This window comes from Poecilia reticulata, linkage group LG22 (assembly GCF_000633615.1).
Source record: "Poecilia reticulata strain Guanapo linkage group LG22, Guppy_female_1.0+MT, whole genome shotgun sequence".
Lineage (NCBI taxonomy): Eukaryota > Metazoa > Chordata > Actinopteri > Cyprinodontiformes > Poeciliidae > Poecilia > Poecilia reticulata.
This window is the reverse complement of record NC_024352.1, coordinates 13,618,972-13,639,597: the sequence shown is the minus strand read 5'-3', so window position 1 is coordinate 13,639,597 and position 20,626 is coordinate 13,618,972. Positions and strand designations below refer to the sequence as shown.

The 20,626-nt window shown below is 36.8% G+C and overlaps 1 protein-coding gene across 7 annotated transcripts in view; it reads right to left on the bottom strand.

Annotated features, from left to right (window-relative positions):
* Window positions 1-20,626, bottom strand: part of ralgapa2 (Ral GTPase activating protein catalytic subunit alpha 2) — a 108,162-nt gene that overhangs the window by 85,312 nt on the left and 2,224 nt on the right. For all 7 annotated transcript variants that reach the window (XM_017302569.1, XM_008399567.2, XM_008399570.2 and 4 more), the window contains exons 2-3: window positions 5,353-5,463; window positions 5,169-5,218 (exon numbers count right to left, since the gene is read on the bottom strand). In XM_017302569.1, the coding sequence (XP_017158058.1) occupies window positions 5,169-5,218; window positions 5,353-5,463 (161 nt within the window). The remainder of the gene's footprint in view (window positions 1-5,168; window positions 5,219-5,352; window positions 5,464-20,626) is intronic.

Genomic DNA, 20,626 nt, shown 5'->3' with positions numbered 1-20,626 from the left:
GGATGGATGGATGGATGGATGGATGGATGGATGGATGGATGGATGGATGGATGGATGGATGGATGGATGGATGGATGGATGGATGGATGGATGGACACTGCTTGTGTATTGCTGCTACCTTGAGCGTACCCCCTGAAGTTACCTACTGACCAAACAGGATAATATCCCATGTAGCAAACCTTAAATCATCACAAAATGGTTTCTTAAATATTACAATGAATCCACTGAACTCCAACGACCTCCACTGTCACCAGATCTCAATCCAATGCAACCGGCATGTGGTGTAAAGGGAAGTTTCCATTGTGGATATGCAGCTGACAAACATGCAGGAAGTACTTGAATCTACCATGATAATAAGGGACCAAAATCTCTGAGGAATGTTTGCAGAACATTGTTGAATCTGTTCCAGAGAGAATTAAAGCAACTGGAAGGGGAAAAAGAGGGTTCAACCTGGTTCTAGCTGGTGGATTTAGCTGATGTAGCTGTGGTCCCCGTTTCTTGGATGTCTCCGTTTTTCAGCACCACACTTGCTTCTTTTTCCTCACTCTAAATTCTAGCCATTGACTGTGGCAGCAGAGAAAATGAAGCATGTATCGCTTTAAGGGAAGACATGATAACAATCTGTTCTGTTTAACTTCTTTCTGATCCGATTCCACAGACACGATGATATGCGTGTCCAGATGGGAAGCTGTACCTTATTATTGATCCCACGTGGGATTCTTACATCCCTGTACTGGAGCTGTACTTCTCCCTGGGTCAGCAGAGACATTATGCCAGGCTGCAGCACAGCATGGTAGCCTACTTAAGCCCTTCCCTAAGTGTGAGTGTGTGCGTGTACAGACACAATAACGTTGTCTTTCCTGTCTGAGAGCATCAACAAAGAGAGATGGATAGCTAACGCAGAAGAATTCCCTGCAGTGAGGGAACAGAAGCACCAACGTGATGAATTTAGTGTGGAATATGAGGCGAATACAGAGTCTGCAGGGCTAGAGGTTGGAGGAGTTACTGTAATCTGCAGCCATACTCCAGCATAAAGATAGAGGCATTATTGTGGTACTACCGCTGCCTTAACACATTTACATGATCCGCACTTAGGTTTCCAGTGGCAGAGCCAGAACATGACAGTGAATATAGGTAGTTTATGAGGGCTTTTCAAAGGGAAGCAACAGACGTATATTGTTCTCCGAGGAACATTTGTCATTTACACAGTGTTAGGGATTTTTGACGACATGGAGAGGATCACAACATCCAAGGATGAAACTAATAAAAAAAATAAAAAACTGAAAAACTACACACACAGCACTGCACTAAGAGCACATTAAATGTGGCAAACTTATGAGAAGCATGGTAACAACTTAAAGCTTTAAGACTGCCACTAAATACATGTGCCAAGTCAAACGGTTTACTTCTTATGCCATTTTATTTTTAAACAAAGCATTGATAGCTAAACTAAAAATATCCTAAATAAATTTTAAGAAATGTCAAAATCAGACTATAAACATTAACATAAAGCAAAAATCTCCAATAGAATGACCAGAATTACATGGCTGGCTTCATTCTCCTCAAAGGCCAGTGGGTGGCAGCAGCAGCCTGCAATTACTCTAATTAGGCAAAGCAAGTGTGTCTGTATTGCACAATTCATCTGCAAAAGTACTAATTTAAAGTGCTTCACATGAAAAGAGAAGAGAGGTAATAAAATCACATTCTAAGCAAGAAATGCATGTTTAAAACAAATAGCTTAGACATGATACAAATTAACTGATGAAATTTGACACGTACATGAAAGCATCAGTCCTGATTTGAGGGATCCACCAGTTTCTTCACATTTCAGTTTTTGAGAAAGATAAGTAGGAGAGGAAAAACCAAAACTGCTTTTCTTTGATTAGTTCTGATCCTGAGAACTGTGAGAAAACAGAAAGATCTAAATGATTCTGTGGGCACTCAGGTTTCCCTGACAGTATTTTAAAACTGTCAGAAGTGTTGACAGAAGTGTTGTCATGGATCGGTGACCTGCCTATCTCACCATTTGCCCAGTGACATTTGTTCAGCATTCATCAATTATATTTGTTAACTACAATTATCTTGCTTCTCCGACAAACAAAGAAGACAAATACCAATGAAATATCCTTTAAAGGTGGAAAGGGAGATTGGAAGAGAGGACAGTAGAGGGAATTTGGAATGCTGATTCAGGTCCGGTTGATAGACAAGAGGTCACAGCAAGGCCATATCCTGGAGAGAAAAGGGTCCTGGCACACACTTCCTTCTAAATGTTGCTGGTTCCAAGGCTGTCCCTTAACCGGTCCCACAACCTCACTGGCACCAAGATGAAAAAAATGCTCTCTGACGGTGAAGAGTCATGTGGGAGCATAAACAAGTCAGGAGTCCCTGAAGGGCTCAGAAACTCACTCTGGTCTTGTGACAGCAAAAACTGCCTTATAAAACAGACTCTGGTCTTACATTTACAGCTTTACTCAGTGTCTGTCATAAAAGGATTTGCCTATACCTCTCCTTTTCACTTGTAAAAACAAGCTGGATAATAAAATGTTCTTCAATATAGAGAACCACATATTGTAAGTTCAATATAGAAATGTTTACCAAGGATAAAAATGAATTAAATCTGAGAATTATACTTTGACATAACGCAAGTATAATTTCAATAACAATATAAAAAAACAAATATAAATGTTAAGATCCATGCATAAAAAGTATATTTAAAATACTCAACATTTATAGAAGTCACTCAGGTCAGCAACAAAAGCCCGATATAGCCATCAACATTGCATGTCAATGCTCTGAACTTCATCAGGGCATTTGTCCTTGGTGTTTGTAGTTCTCACATAGACTTAGGCAATCAAAACACTCATGCAGAGTTTTGATTTTATTTTGTCTATTTGTGAATTAAGGCAAATTCTATCAGTTGTAATTGTATTAAGCAGGATTTTCTGTAATTCAAACCACATGGCCTTTACTTATGTTACATCAACTAAAATCCATGTCAACTGTGAGCATAAACACAGTAGCATGCAATGTGTGAACATACTGCAAATATTGCCATCTTCCTAAGATAGTCATTTTTGAACCCCCTAAAAAAATCACTACCTCTTTCACAAACACCATTATCAATTTGGAAATGAAATATTACCTAGAAATCTAACTTAATAAATAATTCTCACATAGTCTACTTACGCAGACCCAGATACATTAAATACATTATCAGTACATATTTCAGTTACAATGGTAATTACTGTATAACTGAAATATGTTCACGTTTATAATAGTTGATGTAGAACAAATTTAAAAAGTAAGACTAATAATCCCAACAAAACTGATTTGAGTGATTACTGACATCCTCATTCAATGTTTACCATTATCATGATAAATCTCAACTCTTATGATTATTTGTTTCCAGCACTAATGACAAGTAATGCAATAATTGCCCATCGCTTCTCCATAAATACAAAAGCCTCTACATCTGGGCTAAATTATAACAGTTCCTAAACAGCAATTGATCTAAAGCAGAAGTGAAATAACCATAAATTAATGCTGATATGGATGTAATTATTTTGCTTCCAAAATCTTTTCATTTGAAAATCTCTCTGGATTCTAACCCAGATAAGGGTTGTACATCAATCAAGTTGCAACATTTAACATATGCTTTTTGCTGAAATCTCTGAGGCAGCAGACTCGAATAAAATCCTGGAAGGAAGCAGCGATGGCTGCTGGTCAAATGGGGGTTGGAGAACTCCAATAGAGCTTATCGGCAGGGACAAAACCGTACCCCCTCAAGGTACCAGGGATCAGCATGGGAGCTCACACTCCCCCCTCTGCAAGCCACAGAAAAAGGGGTCACATGCCTGATCATGGCTGAAAAGTAATCCCCATGCAGCAAACTCAAAGAAAACATGCAACTACAATACACAACAAACATCTGAATGCTGCTGAGACACCATATTCAAATTTTTCTGGTGACCCAAAATATTCGTACAACGAATATGGTTAGTAGAGATGTGTTATTCTTTTTAACCTGTCCAATCGAATTAAACCGTGTGACAAAGCTTTATACGGTCCTGCAAACACAAATTGGATTTTATTCCAGACAATTATTAAACTGGATTTGAAGCCAGATTTAATAAAGAGGAATTAATTTATTCTCTTCTTTTGATTAAAATTAATGATACAAATTTCTTTCCAATTATTCCCCTTGCATTAAGACTCTAGATTCATTCTTAGGCAACATTAGCCGTTCATGTGTGGATTTGCTGTATAAAAATATTCAACAGTGAACTGTATTTTCATGCCATACCAATTGGTACATAACAAAACACCTGGTTAAACCAGATGAAAGTCACAGCCTCTGATAACAAATTTAAGATCACATACGGTGAAAAATGACTAATATAACAGTTGGGATAGAGTAAGTTAATGTAGTGTACCAGAGCTCAGGATCAAAGAAACTCTGTAACTGTCCTGTACACACCCACTCAAAGCAAGCTTATCTACTCAGCGCACGGGTGAAAGCACACGTTGTCACAGACGGGGGCTAAAAGGGGACAAATGAGGGTTAAGCTGCTTTCAATATTGACTCCATAAATATGGAAGAGGAGTGAATCCAGGATCTATTTACAGGTCAGATGAGTGTCTGTGTAATGACAGCCGGGGTGGTTTTTTTGATGAAAAGTAGAGAGAAAGGTTGACAGAAAATGTTGAAAATGACATACTGAACAAAAAGGATCAGAGAGTCCACCTTCCATTTTGTTTTGCTGCCATCTTTAAAGACCTGCCCATAGCAAATGTAACTAGAGAGCTGATTGTTTGTACTTGAAACTTGAGCTGGCTTTGCAGTGAGGTAAAAAAAAAATGTAAAAGGACTTTAACCCCCAGATCCATCATCTCACACACACTTTGGACGTGCCCTCTGAGATTTGCATTAACTCTGGGCTTTTAAAAAGAAGTAATGATTGAGCTTAGCGTGTTTTTTTTTTTTTTGTTGCTTTGTTTTGTTTTTCACAATCCGTTCTTGCTATTCAGGTTCTTGAATACAGGTAGCTAGCAGAGTTCTAAGACGATTGCAATTACGATCCCACCCCAGAGCTGAGCTGAAAAACAGGTTGTAGACTACAGTAGGTTGTAGGTGGATCTGGGACATGAATAGAGGATAACTGACTTACTTCAAAAATAAAGAGGATAGAGTCCAGCTCTTCCCTTTGAGATTTGTTCCCTGAAAACACACAAAAGAAAAAAAAAAAAAATAGAGAGTGGAAATGAAATATATTTGGCAAGAACATGATCGTTAGAAGCACAGAGACACCAAAGCGCTGAAGCTCCAGTGAAACTGACATGCTGGGTTCTTACCTTTTTGTTTTAAGCTGCTTTCCAGTGTAATGAAATTTTCATAGAAGATAAAATAAATCTGTGAGCAGTTGCTTTCAAAGAATGCCTTTAGTTCACTCTTGTCAATGATGTCTGTGGACAGAAAAAGAATAAAAATGTTAAGAAGAGAATCATGATTGTGTGATACAGAATCATGTTTTGTAGACTGAAAATGTACACTAGTTTATTTAAATAAGACCATTATGAAAAGAAATTAAAATAAATTAATAGTTTTGTAAAAAAAACTTAATAAATAAATAAAAATCTCTTTGGTATCAGAAACACCAACTTTAGCTTCATTCCACTCACCAAGATGCACACAATTTCCCAAAAAGTAGTGTCAGTAGACACAAATTTGCAACAATTAGCTAAAAAATAAATTGGGGTGGGGGATGTGGGGATATAGAGACTTGGAGCTCCCATCCTGGAGATCTGCCTCACTCTATTCATATAGTTTTGTTATCATTATTTAAGATGGTTTGTTGACATATGAGGCATTGCAATTATCATTCAAGATAGTTTGCTGACATAACTACTGAAGTAATCGTGCACAGTGTTCCGGTTCAGATCATTTGTAATTTCTGGGTCAAACACACATTCTGTCAGAGTATCACAGCAAACCAATACCTACAAAGTGTTTCCTAAAATTACATATTTTTTTTCAGCCTAACAACATGTTTTTGTATACACTTAAACTTATTATTTCTCTTTCAACTAACAACTAATGTAATTTAGTGATAAATGAATTTGAAAAAAATAAAAATAAAACAATGAACTTTAACCTGCAGACTAACAGCTTTCACAGACAGAGGACACGCCCTCATAGATTGTCCATTAACAACTCTGGTTTTAAAGTATTTATGGTGAGTTTCCAGTTAGTACATTACATATACTTCTAATTCTGAACCGATGAATTTGTACAATATTCAGTGTCAAAGCAAAGCCAGAACACATATTATGTATAAGCCAGAATTGCAAAGTAAATTCATAATGTCCCACACTTTCATGCCAATAAATTCCAAAATGTAAAACATCTGTATGTCTGAGAACAATATGTAGTCTACCTTTTTCTATTTCAAATCACTATGTAAATGATTCTATAAAAAAAACAGAAAAAACCGTAAGCCCTCTGAGAATCACCAAGTTGTGTAAACAAAGAGGTCCGACTCGGTTGTCATTTATTTACAGAAGGAATCATTGGTCAGTACAAGTACATGTTGGTAGCTCCATAGCATTAGTAAAGTTAAGTGAAATATTGCAACGAGCGCTAAACAGACATACCATTAACATTTGATAATGTTTAATGGCATGGAAGTTTGATACTAAGGGGAGATATTGAAGGGAACAGTAGATTCAGTGATAAAATGCAGTTAAAAATATCATAACATCACCAAGAGACACAGCTCTGCTTCTTTGTTTACATGGTCAACATTTAGAGAAAGGAGAGGTAGGTGTTTAACTCTAAAGGCAGCTCCACAAGAAGACTCTGCATACATAATGGTGTTAATGGTTGAACAAATGAGATGAAGTTTTCTCTCTGCTCCTTCACCTCATCTCCTTTGCCTTTTAGGTCCAATAAGTCTTCTGCAAACATGTGGAAGAGATTATTAACTGCCTGTTTTTTCTGGGACAGTGCAGTTGTGTCAGTCAGGTTACACATCTGCATATTTAAAAAGGGTGACAAAGTTGATGTTTGTTGCACTGCTTGTGGGTATGCAACCACTGAAGAGAAAGTGTTTTCATTTAGTGTTTCGTTGTAGGTGTTGGTTGGTGTCCTGCTAGGAAGTAACCCTCCACCCAATTTCATGTATTTGCAGCATTTAACAGGTTTTCTTTAAGGATTTTCCTATTTAGCCCCACTTGTTTTTAGTCAAAGTGGTTCCAGACCTCATCTCAACATCATGATGCCGTCACCACTATGTTTCACCGTTTTGAGTTAACTTCTGTCGGCAAATGGTTGCACCGGATTTTATTGAGGGGTATGCAAGTAAAGGGGCTAAATACATGTGAATAACACATTTCATATTTTTATGCGTAAACATTTGTTGATAATCATCATTTTATTATTCAGAATTTTATGTCGCATACAATCCCCAAAACATAAAGGTTACGTATAGTGACAAAATGGGTAGACGTATGCAGGGATTTAATACTTTTGCAAGGTAAGAGTTGGAGTGCAATGCTGAACATTGATTTTATCCAAATGCAAGTACACCAAAACAGGCGAGTGGCATGCTAAAAATCATATTTACATTTCCACCTCCATTGCTTAAAAAAGCCTTCATGTTAAATATTTCTGTCTGACTGCTTCAAACGATTGTTTTTTTTAACAATTTGCACAGCACAAAAAAACCTTACCATAAAAAACAGATATTGGGTATAAAATCATACATTTATGATACAAAGAAGATCCAGCTTTTGCTTTACTTGCAGAACATAAGATGGGCTGATTCTGAATAATTAAATGTAGGTCAGGAGGAGTCCTGGAAAAATAACAGCAATTAAGGTTCACCTTCTGTTGCAACGTCTCCTGTACCACATGGTTAACTGGAAACCTTCCAGAAGCTGTCCAGCTCCTGGGGAGTGCTGGAATGATGTACAATGTGAGAGAAGCCCAGACCACTTATCTGTGTTCCCAGATTAAAGCAGAAATAATGAGGACGCATGATGGGGAAAATTGAGTCACAGACAAAATTGCTATTAGATTTCAGCCTTGATGTAAAAGGACAATCTGCAGAGCTTTATGAGGGAAATTAAAAGGTCTATCACTCAAGTAATGCACATCTAAATGCAACAAAACCACACACCAACTCCACTGGAGAATAAATCGTGTAAATGGAGTACCTAAAGCTGCGACACTGAGACAGAGTTTAACTAATTTCAGGATAATTTTTTATTTCAGTTCCAACAATCAATTAGCAATTATTTCAACAAAAACAGGCAGTTTCAATATGTCAGCATCCTTGTGGCTTAATGTTATCTCATATAGGTGCATTTATCATGCAGGTTATCAGATGCTACTGGCAGTTAAAACACTTAAAAGAAATTATAATTAACCAAGTGGAGGAAAAACTAGAGTGTTCATAAAGGCAAATGTGAAAAATAATATACAGAAAGATTTAATTTAACGTATGATTTATAACATTTTCAGTTCTATCAGATAGATTTGATAAAGTCAGTCGATGGTCTGTCAGAGTAGTTATTAAAATAGAAAAAGGATATGATATAGCTCTAAATATTAAGGCTACTTTTGTCCTCAAAAATCAATAGCCTGATATGTTTCAAGCTAAGCTGAACTTTGCTAAACTTTAGATTTTAACATGCATCAAACAGTAAAGAATTATAACCAACAGCTTATTAATTCCAGTTTCAAAATATCTATAAGTGACAAGTATATGTAGAAGTGACAAGTATATGTAGAATAAGTAAATATTTAGCTCTTAATAATAAAATATTTTCATAAACTTCATACAAAAACACAAACCCAGGATTCAAAAGATTGAGTAAATCAATAAGTGTCCATCTCTTCCATACATTTAGATCAAACAGCAACATTGTTTTGTTTAGTTGCATGCCATTTCATATACCATTAAATGAATTAACTGATTAAAAATTTATTCATTTTGAGCGCAAATTAGATGCTTGCAGAGCAGCAAATATTTTAGTATAATTACCAAGCTTTTCTGAACCAACTATGAGTTATTAGCACTGGGACAATAATACTGAATGTTTCTTGGGGGTGTTTGGTTGACAAGCAGCAGTATCTTCTGTCAATTTTTTCACTGTGAAATATCAGTAAATATAAAGGACATCAAGCCTTCTATCTGCATTATTATTAAGTTTGAAGGTTGCTCAACTAAGCGGACACTTTACAATCAGTATCTAAGAAGCGTAATCTTGGAGACAGAACGCCCAGCACTGTGGAAATTGTCAGTTCGTGCCACCTAGAGCTGTGGCAGCTGGAACTGGTAATGGATTTTCACTAAAAATGTTATACCTCTATTACTGCTGCCTATTATTATGCTAGTAATGAGTTTCACTATGTACAAAGATGGTGGAGATTTCTCAACCTTATTCCTGTAGGGTTTGCTTTTTCAGAATGCTATTTCGGTCGAGTTGCACAAGTAGCCACAGAGATTCATTCACTGCTCAGAACAGACTTCTCAGGTGTCCTCAGCATAAGGACTGAACGATACAGAAGCTGTTCCCTGAGCCTGGGAATGCTGAGGATGACACTATATCCTCTGAGCCCAACAAAGTAACCGTTTTCCTCAAATGACACTTCTTCTTCTGCTAAAACTCCCTTGTTTAAGACAAGAGGGCTTGTGTAAAATGTAGCTGGGAAAAACACCAGAAAAGAGAGCTTTTAAGAGAGGCGGAGACCTTGACCTAAATACAAAATGAAATACACTAAGTTTGGCTTCATTTTCCAAACACACAAAAAGAAACAAACTTAATTCTACCATTTCAAAGCTTTTAAAAATTGAGATAAAAATAACAGCCTAAGCAAACTCAGAGCATTTTGTTATACTAGTACAGGGAAGTCGTGATATTCATGGTGGTTACGAACTACAGACCTCCTAGGAATTACTAACATACCTGAAAGATTCTACCTCTAAAAATGTTTACAACCATCTACAATCACCAAATATATCTTAATATGCATCAATGAACACTGTGAAAACCATTCTGGTACTAGATGCTAATATCCACAGTGTTCCTTATCAATGGGGATACAGCCAATCAGCACCAAGGAAAATGACTAGACTGGCTGCCAACATGAATTTTCTTTTGTATGCCCTAAGAATATCTCAATAGTCAGATTTTCACCAAACAATTAGGAATCACATTTCATAGAAAACTACTGAACCATGAATAGGTAAGAGTCCACCATAGACAGATACTGGTAGACTCGTTAACTAAAGTTCATGAACAGTAAAGCTGTGTTACTGTTTTACAATTTTACATGATCTGAGAGGAACTGAGAGGCTGTTCCACCAAAAAAAAAGAAGCTGTTGCTAACAGAAAGAATATTTTAGAGCGTGGCTGAAAATAGGAGCCAAAGCTTTTTGGTCCCAATCATGAGAGGTTAGGTTTTGAGGATTTGAGGTGAGACAAGAACACGGTATCAAGTATGGTGGTGGTAACATCATGATGAGGGTCTGTTCTATTGCCAGTTGTTCTGATGTACAGCACAAAGTAAATAGAATAAAAGGAGAGAACTACTTCAAGATTCATAAACTTTACCTCAAATGAGCAGCTTGATGGTTGAAATTTCAACATAATTATTTGCTCTAACAGGACAATAAACACAAATACACATCACAGCTGGTTCTGAAATGGATAAAGCAGCCTCACATTAACCCAAGAAGACCCTTGACCTTAGCTTTTTTTGAAAAATCCATGGACTATGCTTCTCACTATCATTTCTGATAAGGAAAAGAGGTCATGCGTTCAGCTGGAATTTGGCCAGGACCTTCATGGCTACAAAAATATTGTGGTTAACGTCCAGCTTGCTGAAAAACATTTGACCAAATGTCAGTGTGTGGTGTATGCAATGGTATACATTTCAGACTCTGCAACCTGTCTGAGCTAGAGAAAATACAACCTTGCACCAACTTCTGTCTTTGAAAAATCATTTTAAAATGTATTTTATATTATCTATTTTGACACTTATTTCAAGAGTTCTAATATCCATGTATTTCCTTTTGACAAAATACATAAATTCACATTAAAGATTAACCAATATTTTTTAATAATGGCCGATTAATGAGTGTTCTTAAAAGTTTTGATATTCTGGGATTTTTACACTAAATTATGCCAGATTATAGTCAAGATATCAAAACACAAAGTAATTCTGCAGACCTGAAGGCACATCATTTGATTTTAGATTTCTTCTTGTGAAGTTTATACTATAAAGAAAGAAAGGTGTTTAATTGTGAAAGGGGTTCACTAATATAATCTTGATTACTTAGCAATGCAGTAAAAAAGGCAACTCCGTGAGGTGTTACTTTCAACCTTTTTATTAAGAACTAATGTTACCCGAGCAGTCTTGAGAACTGCTGATGCTGATAACGTAATGATTTAGTGACCTACAATCTTCGATAAGTGTGCTCAAGCTAAAAACTCCAGCAATAAACCGGTTTGGGTCAGATGAGAGGGTTTTCCATTGTGATACATTTCCTGTTAACCACCAGCGAATATTAGCTCTTCTACACCCACATCAGACGACCAGCTGGAAAATGATAATGTGTGACCAAAGTTGACATTTATTTTGCAAGGCACAAAACCACTGTATCCTTTTGTAATGCTCTAAGGAAGCAGATGTTAGCAGTTCATTATGAGTTAAAGATGGCTCAGCTTGTTGGTCTCATCTTCATCACAAATAAACTCTGTTTTTTGAAGCATACGTTCAGTTCATAAGAGCTTCACATGAGTAAACCAAGGAAAGGCTGAGTTTAAACTATTACTGCAGTTCCACGTGAATAGTTAGTGTGCCTTTTTTTGTTGTTTTAAGCTCAGCTAACAAGATGTGTGTGACACTACTGTGTGCACTCTAATTGCTTGCTGAGTAAACAAGTAGGTGAAGGTCATTTAGCCAACTGAAACCTATGGCAAGTTTAAACATTTAAACATCATCCTACTCTGCCCACCAACCTTTATTCAAGCTTAATCAGCACACAACATATCAAATACATCTTTACCGTGGAAGTAAGAGTTGGAATCAGATTTGATCCTGTGGGAAAAGTCCAATATATGCCATCCACTACACCACTTGAGGCGAAGTCATTAATATGCCAGGTCATACACAAAACCAGCCCCAATCAAGTCTTTGATTAGACAAGCTCATTTGCATCAGCGCTGGGTAACTAACACTGCAGGTGCCCTATATTCGTGCCAGAAAGAATATAAGGGAGATGTGTTTTTCTGGCAGCAACTTCAGGAAGAAAAAAAACGGTACTCTTTAAGGACCCCAGTGAAGAACACCTGAAGGGTACGACTGACAGAGAGAAATAATGAAGAGAAGCAAACACCTTCCTGGAAGAAATAAAATAACCTCTGGTCAAAGATAAGTTGAAACAGTGATGGGTTTTTCTCATTGCATTTTGTAGATGTATTTTGCATATAAAAAAAAGTCCAATCTTTTATTTAGCTCATATGCATACAAAATTATCCAATTTACCCAACTCAGTGGCCTGGAAAGATGTGAAATAAGTACTGAAATCGATCTAATGTTATAAACCCTTTTATGATCATGATGAAATATTCCAAATCTTTAGGGATGATATTTTATATTATGCTGAGCTACAGTGACAGATCTGCTGGTGAACAGCTGGACAATTTTACACAAGACTGAATGGTGGTGGGTTAACCTCAAAAGGAAACCGTATTCTCATTATGTAAATTGCCTTTTTTTTAAACAGGGTGATATTTTGGCAAATAAGAATCTGCACAACCTTTAGGAAATCTTGCTATCACTCCATTTCAACTATGCCATTCCTTTCAACTGTGTTTGAGGGTTATCATGACAATAAAATTACAAACTCGATATTGATGTTATGAAAAATGTTCAATGGCCTTTTTGATGCTTTTGGAAAAGAGGCTTCTTTCAAGTTAAGAGCAAACAACATCATTAATTTCATTCTGACTAAATTTGCAACTTCTTTAAATAGCACAAAACCAATTAGTATTAAAAAATGTAATCTCTATTTAAAAAGTATGACATAAAAGTATGACTTCCCTGTTTGGAAAAAGTAGACAAGAGAACACTTAGCTTAGCTATAATCTGTCTTGTAACAGACAGAGACAGGACTAAATAAAATATGTTGTAATTTTTCAGATGGATTTTATTTCTATAGATACGTGTGTGAAACTGGAAGTTTGACACGTATCAAACTGGTACACACAAGGCACTGAGAAAAAGCTCCAACTCTGGGTTGTTATTAAAATGTTCTTCATTTATACACTGCTATTTTGTAAAGATGGTTAAGCTACTGACAAAAAAGTACTTATGTATAGCTCCTCGAGAAAATGAAAGCTGTTAAAAATCATTTTCAGTATTTCAGAACTTTACAACAATGAAAAAAAGCCTCAAAACCTCTGATCAATTAATCTGTAATAACAATTATCAAAAGCATTTCCTGCAAAATGCTGGTAGTCAAGAATGTTTCACTTTGCTCATGGTGCATGCAATTTCATTATGATGTGCCAAGCTCTGTCTGGGTGTGTCTTGAATTGTGGTCAATGTCTAGCTGTGTAACAGATTGGGATCTAAAGGGCTGCACAGAGACCAGTGTGAAATTGTCACAGCAGCGCTCTTCACAAACGGGCATATCTCAGCAGTTGATCATAGAAGACCTGGGAACTTTCACTCTGTCATTTCATGCAACATTATTCAGAGCAATGCAGTGTCATAATTATCATACAACCAGCTATGTTTCAGACTTTATTCGCCAACGTAAAACTGGCTCCATAACATGTTAGGTGCAAAAAAGATAAGTGTTTATTTTTGTATGGCTTTAAATCCTCTAAAGATTAACAGGAATTTGGCCACTTAGACCTGCAACATAAATATAAACCCACTCCATGATCGAGCCCTGATAGCATCTGCTGCCACAGCAAACCACAGGTCTTGGTTGTTTGATTATTCAGAAACAATATAGGTAGTGCAACTAAGCAAACAGGTTTTCCACTGGACATTATAGACATCATACACTTGGAAGCAACAGGAAAAAGGTGTTTTAATATCTGTAGCTGGCTAGCCGAGAGAATAAATAAGCCATTCATTCAGAACCACATGATTTGTGTCATATTTGAGTCCTGGTGTTTTGCTAAAGCTAGAAAACACATGACATGGCAACAATACCTCAGAGTGAAAATAAAGTAAAAACAAGGCCAAACAGAGATAGGTTTGGGGATAGATGCAGCTGAAGTCACTCGTTTGCATTCTCTTATCATAAAAATGCCATTATTTTAATGGTTTGGACATAACTTAATTCTTGCTTGGAAAAATGCTTAGCGTGACAATCTGTACTTATTGTGAATTTTCTTTAATCAACATAAACTGACTGACTTTTAAAAGATAACTTGTCAAGCAGTCACTGACAAACAATGAGCTTTCTGCAAATCTGAGGTTACTAGATTTCAACTTACTAACCAGAAAGTTGCAGCTCTGACTGTAATTGCTCTGGTATAAATGCTCTCCAGTCACCAAAAAATACCAGTAGGAGCAGTCCAGTCACATTGTAGGGAACTGGTCCTGCACCAGCGACTCTTGATGTGACTTACCCAGCCTCCATGCATTTCCATGTCTAAATTTGCTATTCTAATGACTGAGGGATTGCAGGACAGGACTTCTTTGTGTTGCTAAATGCTTATCTTAACAATACCACCATTGCTTCCACAGTGAAGCTATTTATTTTTTCCCACTTCTGCTTTTTCACTTCACTTGCTGAATAGTTTCTTAACAAATCTATTAAATAAAACATAGTCAATGACATGAAGTTTTTTTGGGGTTTTTTGCACAAGCATAAATTGTCATATCATTAGGAACATATTGAATCAAAATGTTTGAAAGGGAAAAGTATCAGTCTTTAACTTCATCTTTCTCATAGAAGTATCATAGTGATGATTAGGACAAATCTGAAATAACAGTATTGTTTTGTTTGCATCTAGGATCAATTCAACAACATGTCTAAACCAGCCTACATTTAATTAACCGTTTTGTATTCAAGCTTCTAGGAGGTTAAAATAAATATTCTTCTATGAAAACATTTTTAGATTTCATAGAATACAAAGTGATCATTTTAATTTTAATCCAGTCTCTAAGCATCTCGCAACTAAGTCAATCAGATATTGACCGATTAGAAACTGCTATTTTTTTAACAAGTTCATGCATCATTCATATCCATTACCAGGTCAAACTGAAAACAACATTATAAGATTTTCAAACCTGACAGTCCAGTTGACTTGGGTCGACCGGGGGCCAAAATTGCAACATTTGTCCCTTCAGCAGTTGCGATTCTCTTTCACACCACACTGTCAAACAGACTAAACCATTTAAAAAAACCTATTTACCTCCTTGCCTGTGGTGGCGCTGCACCAAGAACCACCATAAAGGAAACAACACAAAAACCTGAAGAAGATACTGAGAACTTCCCAAAACACCCAGGTATTTCTCCCACTAAAACTAGACTTGAGCATTTGATTTAGTTGCATTTAACCAGAATGCCCTGCGGTATAACCCGCTTCCTGCTTATGAAGCATTCTCCGGTCTGCTGGCATCCACATATGCATTCGAACCAACCACACCAGAGTTCACTTGAACCAAACTGAGACCTATGTTTGTAGCCGGATCAGAGTTCACCTTTTTGGTCCACATCAGCCTGATTGAGCATTCCCATCTCCCCAAACGAACTGAACTTTCTAGGCAAACAAACTAGAATTTGATTAAACCAGACAAAATAGAGTTAGTGTGAATGCACCCTTAGATGCTGAAGTTACATCTGAGAATATTCATTTAGTCAATTTCAGTATAAGTAAGGAAGTTAAAAATAAAAGTTGTATGAAGATTGTGTAAAAGAAGCTTGTCATTCAGTAATCTAATAAATAGTTGACAGGAGTTATCAGTAAGGTGAATGTATCACCGACAAGTCACTCCACTTTATCCTCCTCATGAGCCAAATTAAGCTTGTAATGGAACAAGCTGACTTTGGAAATGTTTGAAGTCTTTTCATAATCTCTGCTCAATTGAATGGTCTACAAGGAGAAAGTGTGTTAGTGATGCTTACCACACTAAACATACAAATCACTGCAGTTTGATTTTGGAATCAGTTTATAATGTCAACATTGTAATTATTTTGTCTTTGAAATATTAGAGAAACTGTTTAACTGTGGAGCTGTTTAACAGCGACTGCTCTCTCTCAGATTCAAATATAAAATGAACAACCTATTATGAAAAGCTCATAGCTACAATAAAAAAACATTTAATTGTCTAACAACAAATTAGAGCATTTTCCTCTCAAATACTAAGTTGGATAGCTGTTTTTTTGTGTGTTTTTTTTGCTGTAAAATTGACATTTTTTGTGCATAAAAAATAAAGTTATTAAGGTGTATTACTATGCTATGTTGTATTTTTTTTGTTGAGTTTTAATTATAAATACCTCTATCCCATAACCTGAAAAAATTTACTGGCTGAAATCAGAGTCAACTAAAATCTGTATCAAACTTGAAACTTGCCTTAAAGTTCATGATCAGTACATCTATAAAGTGCAGCTTTTCCGCTTTGAATCTTCTTGTTACAATACGAGAGACTGAGTGTATTCTCCTGCCAGAATAATAATTAAAAAAAAGACATTTTACCACTTGTACAGCTTAATAACAATACATATAGGGAACAAAACTGAAATGATCACAAAATGTTTTAAAGAACCCTCTAATATTTGCTAAGTGTTAAAGTGACATACCATTAAGGTGTTGATGTTACACCTATATTGTGCCAGATAAAAGATGATAAGAGCTATCACTGCCTGTAAGCCTAAATTAAGTGTTTAACAAAAAGGGGAGAATTAGAAGCTGAGTGATAAAGCGTTTACCTCAGCCTCACAGAGAGAGGACCTTCTCGAGGGCCCTTCTAGTTTTGTAGTCATGGCTTCTCTTGGTGCTTCAGCTTTTGATTTCCTCCAATAATAACAGCACTTTCAATTGACCCCAACAACACTCAAAGCCCACAATAAAGGAAGGTAAGGTATCAGACACGTCATTTACTTTCTGTAATTAAAATGCAGATCAGAGTCATCTATAATACAAGTTAAAATGAGAGTGCAAACAACACACCGGTTATCACTAGTAACACTTGGTACACATGCATTGTTGTTCCCATCAGCAGTTCAGCATCAGATGCTACCTGAGCTTTTTTACACCAGCAAAAGAAGCCACTTCTGGCTTTAGTCAAACCAGAGGTGGTGAAAAAAAAAAGAAAAAGAAATATCCTCCCTCACAAGTATTTACTGAAATGACTTTCCACCACTTCTTAAATCTTCCTTTAACGTTCTCTTTTTGCAATAAACTGGACCCTGCCAAGCATCATGGAATAAAGAGCAGGTTTGGTCCAAGGAGGAGAGCAACCACCACAGAAAAGGAACTGGAAAGAATATGCAGGAAAAGCCCCCTGTGTGCCACCAGTGAGTGGAGCAGTGAGCGATCAGGTGGTTGGTTGGCCTGCTGTAATTAACAACCTCAGCCAAAAGCAGCCAGGCATGACCGACGAATTAACATGCAGCAGCTTTCACACACTATCCCACAGATCCATTCAGTGAGCAAAAACAGTCTGAAAATAGCCTGGCCCGTGGATACTACAGTCTGATTTTTTGATTAAGAAATAACTGGGAACTGGGAACAAAGCTTTCAAACGCAGACACAGCACAACATTTACAGCTTAACAGAAGCTTTAACAGTAACATTAGCAGTAATTAATGGTATTTTACAACAGTGGCAGCTTCTGCTTTATTCATGTTGTCTATAAAAGACATGCTTGTAGAATTTTCCAAGTCAGTCACACAGCAAAGAGGTTAGCATGAAACATCTTTACTCACAGGCCGGTAACTGATGTCGATAGGCCTGTCACAATAACAAATTTTGCTGAGCGATTAATTGTCTAAAAAATTATTGCGATAAACGATAATATTGTTTCAAGACCTTTTGACACTAATTTAGTGGAAATGACGTAATAATGCATGTAATTTTCTGCCATAGATACACTTTATTTTCAAAAGAAGACATAACACTGGAACCGATAAACTAAATAAACAAAACAACCAAAAGCAAAGATAAAATGCATTCTCAGTCTCCATTAACAAAAAACGTACTTGAATAAAAACTAAGCAACATAAAGCCAAAGTGGAAATAAATGCTGCATACAACCACAAGAGTGCAGATTATGAAGCCTGTATACTATATTGCCCTTCAGTAATCACTAGATTTAAATAGAGAATCTGGGCACATCCGACTACCTAATGCAATAGTTCATATTACACGATTTTTTGTCCCTAATTTCCCCCTTATGACAATCTTAGAACGTTGGCCGATCTAAGATTGTCGCTGGTGATTTCGTAACCGATCATCCTGTAGTGTGTGGTAGATCGTCGTGGCCGCTCCGATCTAAATCAGGGGTTTTCCCCGACTGGGAGTTTAACGCTGAATGTGACAGGTAGCCAATCAGAAAGCGCGGATTCTCTTCTGCGCTTTCTGTAGGGGAAATGACGGAGGGGAATCCCAAACAGCTGACAGGGCGCAACCCGAAGTCCAGCGGACATTGGAGATGATATGTGGAAACAACATTAATATTTGTTCAACATTTCGTGCAAAGAATATAGAAATGACAAGGRGAGGAGTTGGAGCCAAATTGCTACCGCAGTTGATAAACCCGGTAAGTTTTCAGCTGTTCTTCGTTAACGTKACATAAATAGGTTATAATGATTTTCATTCAGTCAGGACTTTACGCTGACTCTAGCCACATGCATCACAGGTAGATTCTAGTAAAGCATTGATTAATGCCTGGTTTTAAAATTAGTTAACTGGACTTGTAGCCATTATTTTGTGACCTTGTGGCTGGACACCACAGGGCACGATCGAACCAGTTATTTTGAAAATGGGCTGACAACTCGTGTAGTGTGCGCTGGGCATTACACTAAGGAAATGAGGAAGTGAGGGTCAGTGGAGAGCACCAGAGTTGAGCCTTTTTTAATTCAGTGTCATTAACAGAAAGAAAAAAAAGGCAGGAAGAGACGATAAGCCAATAATTAAAATGAAGTCGATAGGTTTAATTTATCGTGCGATGAATTGATTTATCGTTTATCACGACAGGCCTAGATGTCGACATATACTGGAGTTTTAAAGTTACAGTTTCCAACCTCTAATATTTTAACATTTTAAGTCCTCATATTGAGATGCCAGAGAAAGTGATGGAGTAACCAGAACTACCTGTTACTGAATGAAATATGCAAGTAAAGGTGCATTGCTTTCTTAAATGAGTTGCTGCACACTGCTGGTTTGCTGGCTGAAGTAAAGCTACAGCAATTTTCCCTTCCTTAAGAGAGGGGCAAATTTTAAAAACATGTCTAGTCAATAAAAACAGTGTGGAAAAACTTCAAACCCAAGACACAATCATATAAAATAAAGCCCAAAATTGTCCATGCTACTGGCAGATTTAGATGTGAAATAATGTTTCCCTTTTACCAAGAAGTTTCATCTGACTGGAAATCACAACCATTTTTTGAAGCTGTCCAGCCAGAACCCAGACTTAAAAAGAATAACATTCGGTGGAGAAAATTAGGGTTGCTCAGACACAGAACTCATCAAAATACCAGTGGAAACATGAAAATTGTTGGTCTGCAATTATAGGATTGGTTAGACTACTGTATCACAAAGGTGTTTCCATTGATTTTTGATAAGGCCATAAAAAAATTGACATGCCATTTTTAGAATAAAATATAAATAAACATGTAACTAATACTTTTTATCGACACTGCTTTGAAATTGTTTTAGGAATGGTAAAGCTTGCATCAAGCAATCAAAAATGAGCAGTAAATTGGGTTTGCTTAAGTATAAATAGTCTTTTTTTTTTAAATCAGTATAATGAGCAGAATTAACTTAAAAAGATAAAACTCCAAGAAATGAAATGACAGCTGTTTTTTCTTTTTTTCTGTCCTTCACCCTTCCTTTCCAAGTCCCTGTCCTCTCCTCTGTAACACCCCATCTCTAATCACCACTTCCTGGCCACACAGGATCCAACATGAACAGGAGGAAATCCTTCCTTAGCTGAAAGCATAGTAAAATCAGCAAGTTTGGGACAAATCAGCATGTACCGTCATCAGCTGGAAAAACACACCAGCTTTATCTTTAGCCGCACATGGAGGGAAAGAAAAACACTCGGGGACAAGCAGCGATCTGTGCAGACCTTCACGTCGTTCGCACTAGTCTTGACATTGACTGTGTTTATGCGCCTGTAGCTGACAAGTCCCATTAAGTTAACTTTTCCAAAGTTTAATCCAAGTTTCTAAAGCACCATAAAGCATAAAATGGCTGTCACTGTTGTTCCACTGTACAAGAAATCAATGAAATAGAGGACATGTCCCCATGTAAAGGTCACAATTAACCATGTATACGTCAACAAATGTTCCAACCCCAAACATCTCAAATGCACATTATCCTCCAGCAAATTACTCTTTTTAACCAGGATGTGTCAAATTTTTTTTGT